The 12,423-nt window shown below is 52.3% G+C and overlaps 1 protein-coding gene across 1 annotated transcript in view; it reads right to left on the reverse strand.

Moving 5' to 3' along the window:
• The window catches only part of FAM83A (family with sequence similarity 83, member A), a 19,204-nt gene extending 13,042 nt beyond the window's left edge, over window positions 1-6,162 (reverse strand). Inside the window, exon 1 of the mRNA XM_010838918.1 lies at window positions 5,683-6,162. Within this exon, the coding sequence (XP_010837220.1) occupies window positions 5,683-6,162 (480 nt within the window). The remainder of the gene's footprint in view (window positions 1-5,682) is intronic.
• Between the last annotated feature and the right edge of the window lie 6,261 nt (window positions 6,163-12,423).

Consider the following 12,423-nt stretch of genomic DNA (forward strand, 5'->3'; position numbering starts at 1 on the left):
TGGTGGGGGTTGGGGGGTGGGGAAGGAGCACTTCCACTGGTCTTTGGAGGCTCCCCACCCCATCCTGGTGGGACTGGGCTCTGGCCCCCAGTGGAGGCGCCCTGTTGCCTGTAAACTCCACAGGCCTAGGGGGTGGGGGGCGCTGGAGCCCTCTCTCCCAGGTCTGCCCTCCCTCAGCAGCCCATGTCAGAGGAACAGCCAGAGAGCTCGCCATGGGGCCCCTGGTGGTGCTCAAGGCCCTGGAGTCCCAGTTACCAGGTGCGGGGCGGGGGACACGCTCATCAGCTTCCTCAGCGCAAGGTGCGGTGGGGGCAGGTTTCCTGCTGTGTCCCACCCCTGAGCCTTGTTCTCCCTTCAGCTGCTCCCAGGGCAGGGGCTCGGCCTGAAAAGGTCGTCCTTGACGCCTAGGGGTGGGGGCATGGAGCTTCTTGGGAACCAGATTACAGCTGCCCCTTTGCTCCTCTGCATTGCCCCACTCCCCCACCCCCCACCTCCCCAGGGAGCTGGGTAGAGTTTTCTTTCTGCACTGAAAGGGAGAGGAAGAGGAATGCAGCAGGGCTGGGGGCTTGTCTGCTCAGGGTCTCCAACATTTTGGCCTCAGGACCCCTTTACACTCTTAAAAATTACTGAGGCTTCCAAAGAGCTTTGTTTATGTGGATTATAACTATTGATATTTGTCATATTAAAAACAAACTGAGAAAACATTTAATGTTTATTAAGCATTATTTTAAAACAACTAATATTTGTTACTTAAACTCATCACATGCTAATATGAATAACAATTTTAGGGCAAAAATAACTGTACTTTCCAAAGCAACAATGGAGTGAGCAGAATGGCATTATTTTTCAGTTTTGCAAATCTCTGTGGTGTCTGGCTTAACAGGAGACAGCTGGTTCTCATATGGCTCCTGTAGCAATCTGCTGTGATGTGTTGTTTACGGGGAAGTATATAAAGATAGTCCAATCTCACACAAATGAGTGGTTAGAAAGGGCAGTACCTCACAGACTCACTGGAGGGGTCTTGGAACCTTCGGGGATCCTGGACCACACTTGGAGGATGGGTTATTCATGTTTTGTTTTCTGTATTTTGTGATGCTTTGACATCCCAGGGTTAGTTTATTATTAGAGGTGGCAAACACCTTGCCTAGGAGCAGCCTCTGAGATGCTAACCAAGCAGTCCAGACCCATGTCCCAAGCCTCCGTTATCTAACTCTCCAGCATCCTGACAATATTTCCCTTCCCACCCTAAATCACCCCAGCGCCAAGTATGGGACAGCCAGGGACCACCTATGGCTCCGAGCCTTCGGAATTATTCAAATGAACCAATTCTCAACAGTTTACCTCACCCTGCCTTGCCTTGCCTTGCCTTGCCTGCAAAATCACAATAAAGACTTATGCCCATGCATTCCCTGGCTCCTCCCGCCCCCCAACCCCGCAGTGGACCCTGGTGCTCCCCACGTGGCCCTGCATCGTGGGCGGTGCCTCCTGCTTCTTGGTGAAAGTGAAGTTGCTCTTTGAGACCCCATGGACTATAGACTGCCAGGCTCCTCCGTTCATGGGGTTTTCCAGGCAAGAGTATTGGAATGGGTTGCCATTTCCTTCTCCAGGGGATTTTCCGGACTCAGGGATTGAACCCAGTTCTCCTGAATTGCAGGCAGACACTTTACGGTCTGAACCACCAGGGAAGAACTTGGTACTTGACCCAAAAGCCAGCTATCTTTAGACCAGCCATAAAGGCTTGCAGAGATCAGAGTTGACTTGGCCCAAGGGTCCAACCAGCTCCTCTTTGGAAATTTTAAATTAAAAGACAAAATTTAAAACAAGGAGACAAGGAGAAAAGCCACTCTAAGTTGCTTTGAAATCACTAGCACTTACATACTGTCATGAATAAAGACTAACCTATATAAACATCTTCTACTGCTGAAATAGGTTCTGGTACTTATTTCCTGATCTGCTGCTGCTGCTAAGTCTCTTCAGTCATGTCCGACTCTGTGTGACCCCATAGACGGCAGCCCACCAGGCTCCCCTGTCCCTGGGATTTTCCAGGCAAGAACACTGGAGTGGGTTGCCATTTCCTTCTCCAATGCATGCAAGTGAAAAGTGAAAGTGAAGTCGCTCAGTCGTGTCCAACTCCCAGCGACCCCATGGACTGCAGCCTACCAGGCTCCTCCATCCATGGGACTTTCCAGGCAAGAGTACTAGAGTAGGTTGCCATTTCCTGATCTATCCTATGTATAAATCTATAAGGAACCATGGCTATTATCTGTTTTCTTGTATCCTTAAAGTGTGAATGAGTACTCTAGGGAACTGCAAGTGAAAACCTCTTCTTTCCTGATAGTCCTTTCCAGGTCTCCCTGCCTCCAGGGCATCCAGCCCTCTCCCTCCTCCTGACCTCTGCTCTTGACCCGCCCTGGGCCTGGAGTTCCTTTCCCTCCTTTCTGTGCTCAGCAAACTCTTACTCATCCTCTGAGACTCAACTCACAGGTCAACTTTTCCGTGAAGACTGCCTTAGTCACGCTCCCCTCTGCTCCCAGGCACAGAGGGTTGTTCAAGTCCAGTGTCCCCTCCACTCCCCTAAGGGCAGGTGGCTGGGAGGAGGGATGCCTCTTGTTCTGCTCCGCCATCCTGGGTGCAGGGCCTGGCCAGTGTAGGCTTTGTGGAATAAAGGGATGAGAGCATAACAGGAAACAGGGTGAACTCCTGCTCCATAGGGAATGTAAACTGCTGGCTCTGTTCGTCCCTCTCTGTTCTTTCCTGCGGGGGCTGAAGCCATAGGAGAGGGAGAGCACAACCCTGCTCCCGCCCTCCCCCTCTGTGTGGACGCTGCTTCCCAAGGACTGCCTGTGACTGGGGATCCAGCCTCCCTGGCATCTCTGTCACTCCTGAGCCCTGTGTGTGTGTATGTGTGTGTGTGGTATATGGGAGTGATATCACAAACTGCCTGCAGGAGCCTGACAGCTAACAAAATGAAGGTCATCAGGGCCTTGACATTGTTGTAGTTTAGTTGCTAAGTTGTGTCTGACTTTTTGCGACCCCATGGTCTGTATAGCCTGCCAGGCTTCTCTGTCCATGGGACACGCTTTTGAGCAAAGTCTGGGAGATAGTGGAGGACAGAGGAGCCTGGCGTGCTGCAGTCCGTGGGGTCACAGAGAGTCAGACACGACTGAGCGACTAAACAACGTCAGGGCCCGGGATGAGAGGGACTGATGAAGAGAGCAGTGACGGCGACCCACACAAAGGGGTGGCCTTGACTCAGCACCTACAGAGCCAGTCTTCCGACTCGCTGAGAGGAGCTAGAAATTCTTACTATTGAGTGGAATCTTCTGATTTTTAAGTGTTGCCCTAAGTTTGTAACATGCTGTGGATAGAGCAAAAGTCAGCAGCAGGCCTCGAGTTCACAGAGGTGAAGAGAGAGCCGCCTCCCTGGGTGGGGTCGGGGCAGGAGAAGGATTTGGCAGGGGGGACGGTGTTTCACAAGCCCTCACCTGGTTGCTTTCCAGGAGCCTCGCTCCCCCTTTAAGCTGCAGCTGCGGTTGAGAATTTCACCACCACCCCTGGTCCCCGCCCCTCGGGAGAGCACTGAACTTCAGCACAGAGAGGCCAGAGGTAGCACACTTAGGAACAGGCCCTGACAGCTGGAAAGGACCTTAGTCCAGTGTAGAATCTGGGGCCTGGGGAGGCCCAGGGACTTGCCCTGGGTCATGCAGCCCAGCCCAGGCAGTGTGGGCACTCCTGACTGCCCGCCTGAGCCCATCAGCAAAACATGAAATATTGCTCTGAAGTAGTCTAGCAATGTGAAAGTCGATGCTCTACCCCCTGTTATCTTCTATTTTGTTCTTCAGAATTCTACTCCCTCTCTTCTTTTAAGTACAGCTTCCCCACTGCTGGTGGCTTCTTCTGGAGCCATGAGATTTCACACAGGGACTTTGGTCCAGTGGCTAAGACCCTGCATGCCCAGTGCAGGGACCTCAGTTTCGATCCCTGGTTGGGGAACTAGATCCCACATGCTGCAACTAAGATCAAAGATCCCATGTGATACAACTAAGACCCGGCACAGCCAAATACATAAATATTAAAAAAAAAAAAAAAAGGATTTCACACAGTATTGGACTTGGGAGGGGAGTCCATCATGAGAGTGGATCTTAGCAGAAAAGGAGCTTAAATATCAATGTGTTCTTTTTCAAGTTCTTTTAGATGTAACAGAATTAATGCTTTGGTGGCTCAGATGGTAAAAAATCCGCCTGCAAGGCAGGAGACCCAGGGTTGATCCCTCGGTTGGGAAGATCCCTTGGAGAAGGAAATGGCTACCCACTCCAGTATTCTTGCCTGGAGAATCCCCATGGACAGAGGAGCCTGGCAGGTTACAGTCCATGGGGTCACAAAGAATTGGACATGACTGAGCTACTAACACGCACACACATAAATGTAAAATAAATAATTTGAGTGATGAGACAGGGAGACCCTTTACGGATAACAAAGTATCCTCCTGGGAGGCCGTTCTCACCTCTGGCTCTCTGCAGTTTTGGGAGGAGAGGTGGCACCCATACCCCTGTGCTAAGGAGTCATTTTATGCATGTGGGTAGAAAGATCCCCTCTCCTGGGCCGACAGTGTGCAGCCCCTGTGGATCCACAGTTCCGGGAGCAGCAGGAGAACTCCTGACCAAGTGCCAGTCTCGGCGCCTTAAATTCTGCCAGCTAAGCTCTGGTCCTGAAGGATTTTTCTTCCTCTAAAGTCACCTATTCAAAGGTAAACACTCTGGGGAGGGAGAAATCTTTTCTGCTGCTTCCTCTGTCCTCTGCCGACCACCGGCTGGATTCAAGCGCTGTGCTGAATTTGTGGGCAGACAGGGCCAGACGAGTCTGAGAGGAAACGGGACAGGTTTGCATCCCAGTGGAGCAGCCCCTTCATTCAGAAGCACAGACACGAGGCGCCTTGCCTGGCCTGGGGAACTCAGGAAAGCCTGCCTGAGAAGGGGACTTCAGTCCCCTTTGGTCTTGAGAAGGAGTAGGTGTTAGAGGAGACGCCAGGAAGGTGAGGAGGCTCCAGGCAGAAGGAACAGCATGTGCAGAGGCCTCAAGACAGAGCCTGGTGGGTTTGAAAACCTCCAGGTCACTCAGGATTGAGTGGCAAAACAGGGGAGAGGAACTGGAAGGGCTGTGAGCTGTGCTGTGGAGTCAGCTGTTCCCAGTGAGGGCAAGTGGGAGCCACTAAAGACTTTAAGCAGTAAAGGGGACAAGTTCAATTTGAAGTATAGAAAAATTGTCTACAGGGATTTCCCTGGCTGTCCAGTGGTTAAGACTGCGCTTCCACCACAGGCAGCACGGGTTCAAGCCCTGGTTGGAGAACTAGGATCCCACAGGCCGTGTGGCAAGGTCAAAATGTAAAAAGTGTTTACAGCAGCTTGGAGACTAGGCGGTCAGGGATCAAAATGGGAGAGGAGGGTCAGAAGGGAAGCTGTTGTAGGAGTTCCAGTGATGGGTGGCCAGGAAACCCGGATGGTGACAAGGGGGAATCCAGAAGTCAGTGATCTAGGGCCAGGCAGAGAGAAACATCCCTGGTTCCACCCTACACTCCAGTCATCTGGACTGCATGCCTTAGAACAGGAGGCACCCCTTTCTGCTTTCCTGAAACCCCCACCCCTACCCCTGTGGCCAAGGAGGCGCGGGCTCCGCCATCGCTACCTGGCTGGTCCGGGTGATACAGCGGCGGATGAGGTCCCTGATGTTGCTGTGCTTGTCCGTCTGGAAGTACACGGTGGCGCTGGACTTCTCCTTCATGTAGGGCTTCTCCGCAGAGGCCCAGGTGTGCAGTAGGGCCGGCTCGCTGCCCTCTGAGGCCACGGGGAAGTAGGTACCTGATTGCAGGGAGCAGGTGTCGAGCCCCTTGGGGCCTGCCTCAGCCACCCCTGGGGGCTCCGGGGCACAGGGGGGCTCCTTGGCCTGGGCCTGGATGTACTGGGCCTCCACTGAGGACAGGAAGTCCACCTCGCCTTCTTGGCTGAGCGCCTGCCAGTAGGCCTCGGGACCCCCATCCAAGAGGGCATCTGTGGCCAGCCGGGCACTCTCATTGTCGCTGAAGTCAGCCCTGGCTGGCTGGACCCACTGGCTCTTGACATCTTCCAGGCGTTTCTGGATCTTGCCCACATGTCTTGCCCGGCTCATGCTGCCCTGATCCTGAGTCGGGGGGTGGGGGAGCAGGGAGCAGCTGGCACCTGAGCCCTTCCTGATGTCAGGGCCACACTGCCCAGGAGGAGCGGGGCTCCTGGCACCTCTGGAAAGCACCCTTTCCTGGCACTGCTGTGCGGCTCACAGCCAGGACTAGCTGCTCCGAGGAGGTGGTTTACTGCTGTCCGGAGCAATGCTTCACAGGGCTCATCACCCACTGCCAGGGGTTGGCTTATCTCTGAGCAACGCCCGCCCTGCCCGCCGGCCAGGAGGGCCGGCTCCTTCATGCCTGGGCACACTCAGCCCTGGGAGACTTCCTCTCCTCCCAGCAGCCGCGCTGAGCCGGCTTTCCAGCTTGTTGTGCAATTCTCCCCAAGCTCCTCAGGCCCCACTTAGGAAGCCAGCAGGCTCTCCCAGCTCCGGTGTCACCTGGTGCCTGGGGTCCCCCTCCTGAGCTCTTCAGTGCAGACGCTGATTGGTTCAAAGACAACAGTTTTCCTGCCAAGTCCCTGAGATCCTGTGTCCATCTGGTCCCTGTGTGAGGAGGGAAACTGGGTGCCTGCCAGGCAGAGCTGTCTATCTGGCTTTCCTCCTTTCTCTCAGTGACTCCTCAAGTTCCCCGACCTCCCCATTCCCTGGAAAAGCCTTTTCTCCCATCGCTCTTCCCTTCTTGTGTTTGCCATGGTGGTGCTTGAGCAGAAGCACCAGAGAGGTACCAGTCCTGGGCTGTTGGAAGTGTCTGCTTGGAATACTGTCTTGAGAATCTTCAGTCATGTCAGACCTATGGAGCAATGGGATTGGTCGTTCTCAGTGCTGGAGGGGCAGGTGGCCACAGGTATGTTTAAAGTAGATGAACCGCTACTTTAAAGGGGGAAGCCACATTTTCTTTTCAGATCAGGGCATCATCAATTCCATGTCAATGGACTGCAAAACCTAGAGTCCTGGTGTTACCGAATCAGGTCTCGCTGCTCGACACTCAAAAGTCAGTACTCCAGATAGAGACAAACGTTGGTAAAAAGGAAAAGTTGCCTTTAATCAGAATTCTGGCAATTTCGGGAGATGGTGGATGCAGTATCCCCCTAAAACCTCCTGAGAGTCTGCTCAGCCATGAGATTTTTAAAAAGAAAAAGGGAAGTAGCCTCAGTTACTCTTTGAGGTAAGGACTCAGGGTCATCACTGTCCCCCACTGCATACAGGCTTGTTGACCTCTTGTGATCCTTCTTAAGATGCAATCATATTCACACAGCTTGTTCATGAGATGACTGAAGGGGAAGTTAGGGAAGAAATCTGATTATCTGTTAATTACTTATTCTTATTTAATTTCTACTTCTTTGATCTATGGAAAGAACCAACAGATTAGGCAAGGTATTCTGTGATCAAAAGATCTGAAAGGTGCGCTAGGGCCAGAAGATGAGTAGAGCACAGAGGTGCCTCTTTAAGATTAATGACAAGACAAAGGGGTACCTCCTGCAGAGAGCTCTTTCCTGCCAAAAGCTATTTATGCGACTGTCTTTGAATGGGTTCTTTCAGAAACAGACTCTGAGGCTAGGATTCCAGTACAAGTGATCCCAAGAAGCAGAGGGGGCAGAGGAGTGAGACAGAAAGGGGAGGGGAGCTGCTGCAGGTCACCATCATGGCCATCTTCCCAGGTGGCGCTTGTGACAAAGAACCCACCTGTCAGTGCTGGGATCGTAGGAGACGTGGTTTGATCCCAGGTTGGGGAGATGCCCTGGAGGAGGGTATGGAAGCGCGCTGCAGTACTCTTGCCTGGAGAATCCTCATGGACAAAGGAGCCTGGCGGGCTACAGTCCATGGGGTCACAAAGAGTCGACTGAGCACACACGTGGGAACAACTGGGCTCCACACCCTCGCCCTTCCTCCAGATCCTGCTCGTGCAGGTGGACTTCACCTTTTGCCCACGTTCTCCTCGAACCTCCCCTCCTCCCCCATCTCCTCTGGGTCCTCAGCCTGTTCTCCAGTCTGTGTCACCAAGTCCAGTCCCCAGGCCGATGAGGGGATGATAACCCATGGGATTTGAGCTGATTGACTGCGAGGCTCAGAAGCTCTCGATTACCTGGCCCCTTGAGTACCAAGTACTGAGTCCTGAGCCTGGTGTTGGAGACCCTGCATGTCTGTGATGTGTGCGTACATCTTCCACTTGGCTGTTGTCGAGTCCTCCCTGCACACTGGCTGTCTGTGCTAAGGGACACTCAGAGGATCAGGCCTCACTTCACAGATGTGAAACGCAAGGTTCAGAGAAGTGGAGTAACTTGCCCAGCTAGTGAGTCCCTGGCATGGTCCCTCCAAAGCCCATGTGCTTTCTGCCAAGCTTCACCCTCCCTTCCCTTCCCCTGCCCTTTTCCACTGCTTCTGCTGCTAAGTCGCTTCAGTCGTGCCCAACTCTGTGCGACCCCATGGACTGCAGCCCACCAGGCTCCCCCGTCCCTGGGATTCTCCAGGCAAGAGTACTGGAGTGGGGCGCCATTGCCTTCTCCACCCTTTTCCACTAGAACAATCCAAATCTTCTTTTCAGTTCCAGAAAGTGTGTAAGGGAGAAAGCCAGGGACTTCCCTACCGGTCCAGTGATTAAGACTTCGCCTTCCAATGCAGGGGGTGTGGGTTCGATCCCTGGTCTGGGCGCTAAGATCCCACCTGCCTCATAGCCAAAAAAACAAAACATAAAACCGAAGCAATATTGTGATAAATTCAATAAAGACTTTAAAAATGATCCACCTGAAAGAAGTCTTAAAAAAAAAAATAGCGCTAAGGCTGAGGACCCCTGGTCTAGGGCCCTCACCCATGTGGGAGATCCAGTGCCCGGCCTTTGCTCAGCCCGCCCCCTCAGCGGGAAGTCCTTGCTTCCACCATCACGGTTGATTCAAATCCTTCTCAGAGTTCAAGGTCTTCCTGAGTCCCATCCATGGGAGGGAGCCTTTGCTGACAGTTCTTAACTGCTTCTCCTCTGAGCCGGCAGGGTGCTTCCAGACCTTGCCTCAGTCAGCCTTGTCTAATGATAGGTACACTGCTTCATCCTCCCGTGACGCTTAATTCCGTGAGTGGTGCAAAAGCAAAAAGCTTCCATGTCTTTGGAGTCAGGCCCAGCTGGGTTCAGACTGTGCCTGTGACCGTATGTGAGCCTGGGGAGGTAACTTAGAGGGCCCCCTGGACTTGACTTTTCTGTCCATATAGTCACAGAACACTCAGGGAACGTGGCCTAAGTACTAGGTGCTATTCTACGTGCTCTGCGTGTGTTAACTCATTCAGTCGTCACAGCAGCCCTGTGAGTAAGTGCTGTGACCATTTCTGTTTCATGGATGAAGGGAACTGAAGCACAGAAGTTACCTGACTAACAGGGTCATCTGACTGGGAGGCGGCAGTGCCAGGAGCCACAGGTGGGTGGTCCGGTCCCCGTGGCGAGCATAGCACCCTCTGCCTCTTTCACGGGATGAACCTCAAAAGATATGAGACCTAAGAGAGAAGGCCTGTGTGATATGAGTGGTCCAGCCTTGCCCAGTTTCTGCTCCATTCTCCAGCCTAAGACAGCGCCCGTCTATTCTCTAGGATGTGGTTGATATTATATGACATACTGCATCCTGCCGCAGCCCTGCAATGTGTTTGTAAAACTGAGGCGTTGGGTGGTCGTTCATCACTCAGTCGTGTCCAACTCTTCGCAATCCCGTGGACAGTAGCCCGCCAGGTTCCTCTGTCCGTGGGATTTTCCAGGCAAGGATATCGGAGTGGGTTACTATTTCCTCTTAGGAAGGTCAAGGAAATTCCTCAAGTGCCCAAAGGCAAAGCCTGGATTGGGTTTATCTCCGAAGACCTTACTTCTACCGGCACCCGAATTCTGGTAACTGTGGGTGTAAATGAAAATTTCCTCCTTCCTACTGTGAGCAATTTGAGGAGGGGGATGGGGGACAGGCAAGACATGACTTAGCTTCCTGGCTCCCCAGCACCTCTCCCATTTTGGGGCTGGCACAGAGTAGGCATTTAATCAATGCTTGTTGGGTGAATAAATGGCTCAGGGCTCCCGGGGCAGAGGCCAGCTAACACAGGCAGAAGCTACTCAAGCAGGAATCCAGAGCTTTCTGTGGGGTGGCCCAGGGGCTGAGGGCCTGCGCTCTGGGCCCAGGAACCTGGAGGGACAGGGTGTCTGTTTGACTCGAGGGGCAGCCGCCACCCTCCCTCTGCCACCTCCCTGTCAAGGCCTGCATCAGCATGAAATTTGTACAGTCTCATTACCCAGTGACCCAAGAAGTACAATTAAGTTGAAAATTGGTTGGCATAATTAATTAGACGGGTAAATAGCTCCCTGTCAACACCAATCAATCCATGCTGCATATCATCAGCTCAGCCCAGGCAGGCAAGGGGCTCGAGCAGCTGCTGCTTCTGTGGCAGGCCAGGGCCTAGGGTGGGAGTGGAAATGGGACATGGTGTCCAGACAGTTCCCCTAAACCCCACCCCTCTCCAGGTCCTTCCACCACTGCTTTTCACGAGATCAGCCTCCCAACAGCCTCCCGTCAGTCTCCCATCCTTGGTGCCCAGCAAAGCCACGACTTAATTCCCAGGGGCCCACAGTTCATGGGGTCACAAAGAGTTGGACATGAGTTAGAGACTGAACAGCAGCAACATGGCAGCAAAGCCCTTCATTCCCTCCCATTTCCTACTTTTGAGTTCCCGATCCCTTGCCCAAGAATTCAGACATGCATAAGAACCACAAGAGCTCCCATTGTTTTTTGGCTAATAAATTTGCAGAAGCTTTTTAAAAAATTAAGGTATAACTTAGATGCAATAAAATGTACCCTTGTTACTACACAGCTTTATGAGTTTTGAGGAATGTGTAGAGTGGTTTGGACTTCCCTCGTGGCTCAGTGGTAAAGAATCTGCCTGCTAATGCAGGAGACCTCGGAGAAGGCAATGGCACCCCACTCCAGTACTCTCACCTGGAAAATCCCAGGGACGGGGGAGCCTGGCGGGCTGCCGTCTATGGGGTAGCACAGAGTTGGACACGACTGAAGTGACTTAGCAGCAGCAGCAGCAGGAGACCTAGGTTCAATCCCTGGTCAAAGGAAATGGTCGGGAAGATCCCCTGGAGAAGAAAATGGTAACCTACTCCAGTATTCTTGCTGAGAGAATCTCATGGACAGAGAAGCCTGGTGGACCACAGTCCTTGGAGTTGCAGAGGAATGAGACACAACTTGGCAACTAAACAACAACATACAGTTGTGTAAGTGTAACCAAGCAGGACTCTATGTGGCCTTCCTGAGACAGACCTCCCCATGTCCTCCACCCGCCTCTTGTTTACAGAAAATCTGTAGCTTCCTAGGCCTTCCTCAAGTTCCAGAGAATAAATTTAACCTGAAAAGTGATAAAAAGCAAAGCAAAGGAAAACAGTGAAGCAAGACAAAATCATAGTTTAGCCATTGAACAAAGTCAAGGACATTTAATGCCTCCTCAAGGGCTATAGATAATATTATGAGCCATGTCCTTGGAGCCATTTAGCAGATACTGAAACCCCCATCAGGTAGAAGAGTTAATTGTATGATGCCCACACGCACGTAGACCCCAGACCAGCTGGAACCAGAAAGTTGATGATGTTGACTCCAGATTACCTCACTACCAACCAATCAGAAAAATGTCCACAAGCTGATCACATACCCTGCAACCCCTCTCCCCTATTCTGTTTTTTTTAAACCTTTTCCTGAAAGTCACCGGGGAGTTTGGCTCTTACAACCACTAGCTGCCTGGGCTCCTTACTTGGGGCCCTGCAATAAAAGCTGCACTCTCAGAAAATGCCCCCTTGTAACCAGACTTTCACCCTTTGGCCATCAGACTGTCACCTAAATTAGTCGAAGTCTCTAAGCTTTAAATTATGAGCCAGATACCATAATTTTGCCACAATGTGGTTTACAATTTCAGGCACAAATACTACGTTTGAAATACAGGTGCAGGAAGAGATGTTAGAGATATGATTTGAAAGGGTTAAAGTGTAAGAACCCTGGATGCCTGACTACTTTGGGTCAGACTCATGACACCCATTAGCACTGTGATGAAGTGGCCCCAGGCTCTGCACCCCGACATAGCTGGGGGTGCCAAGACATACACCATGACCTCTGCCATTGCCATCCATTACACCTGTTGGAACTGTGGGCAAAACCACTGCCCTGTTCCAGGGCTGAACCTGGAAGGGGTAGGCTTAGCTCCTTGCGGCCCCAGGGCTGCTGGGACCACGTCTGCCACCACACCTCACCTGTCAGA

This window comes from Bison bison, unplaced genomic scaffold (genome assembly GCF_000754665.1).
Source record: "Bison bison bison isolate TAMUID 2011002044 unplaced genomic scaffold, Bison_UMD1.0 scf7180017864108, whole genome shotgun sequence".
In the NCBI taxonomy this organism is placed as follows: domain Eukaryota; kingdom Metazoa; phylum Chordata; class Mammalia; order Artiodactyla; family Bovidae; genus Bison; species Bison bison.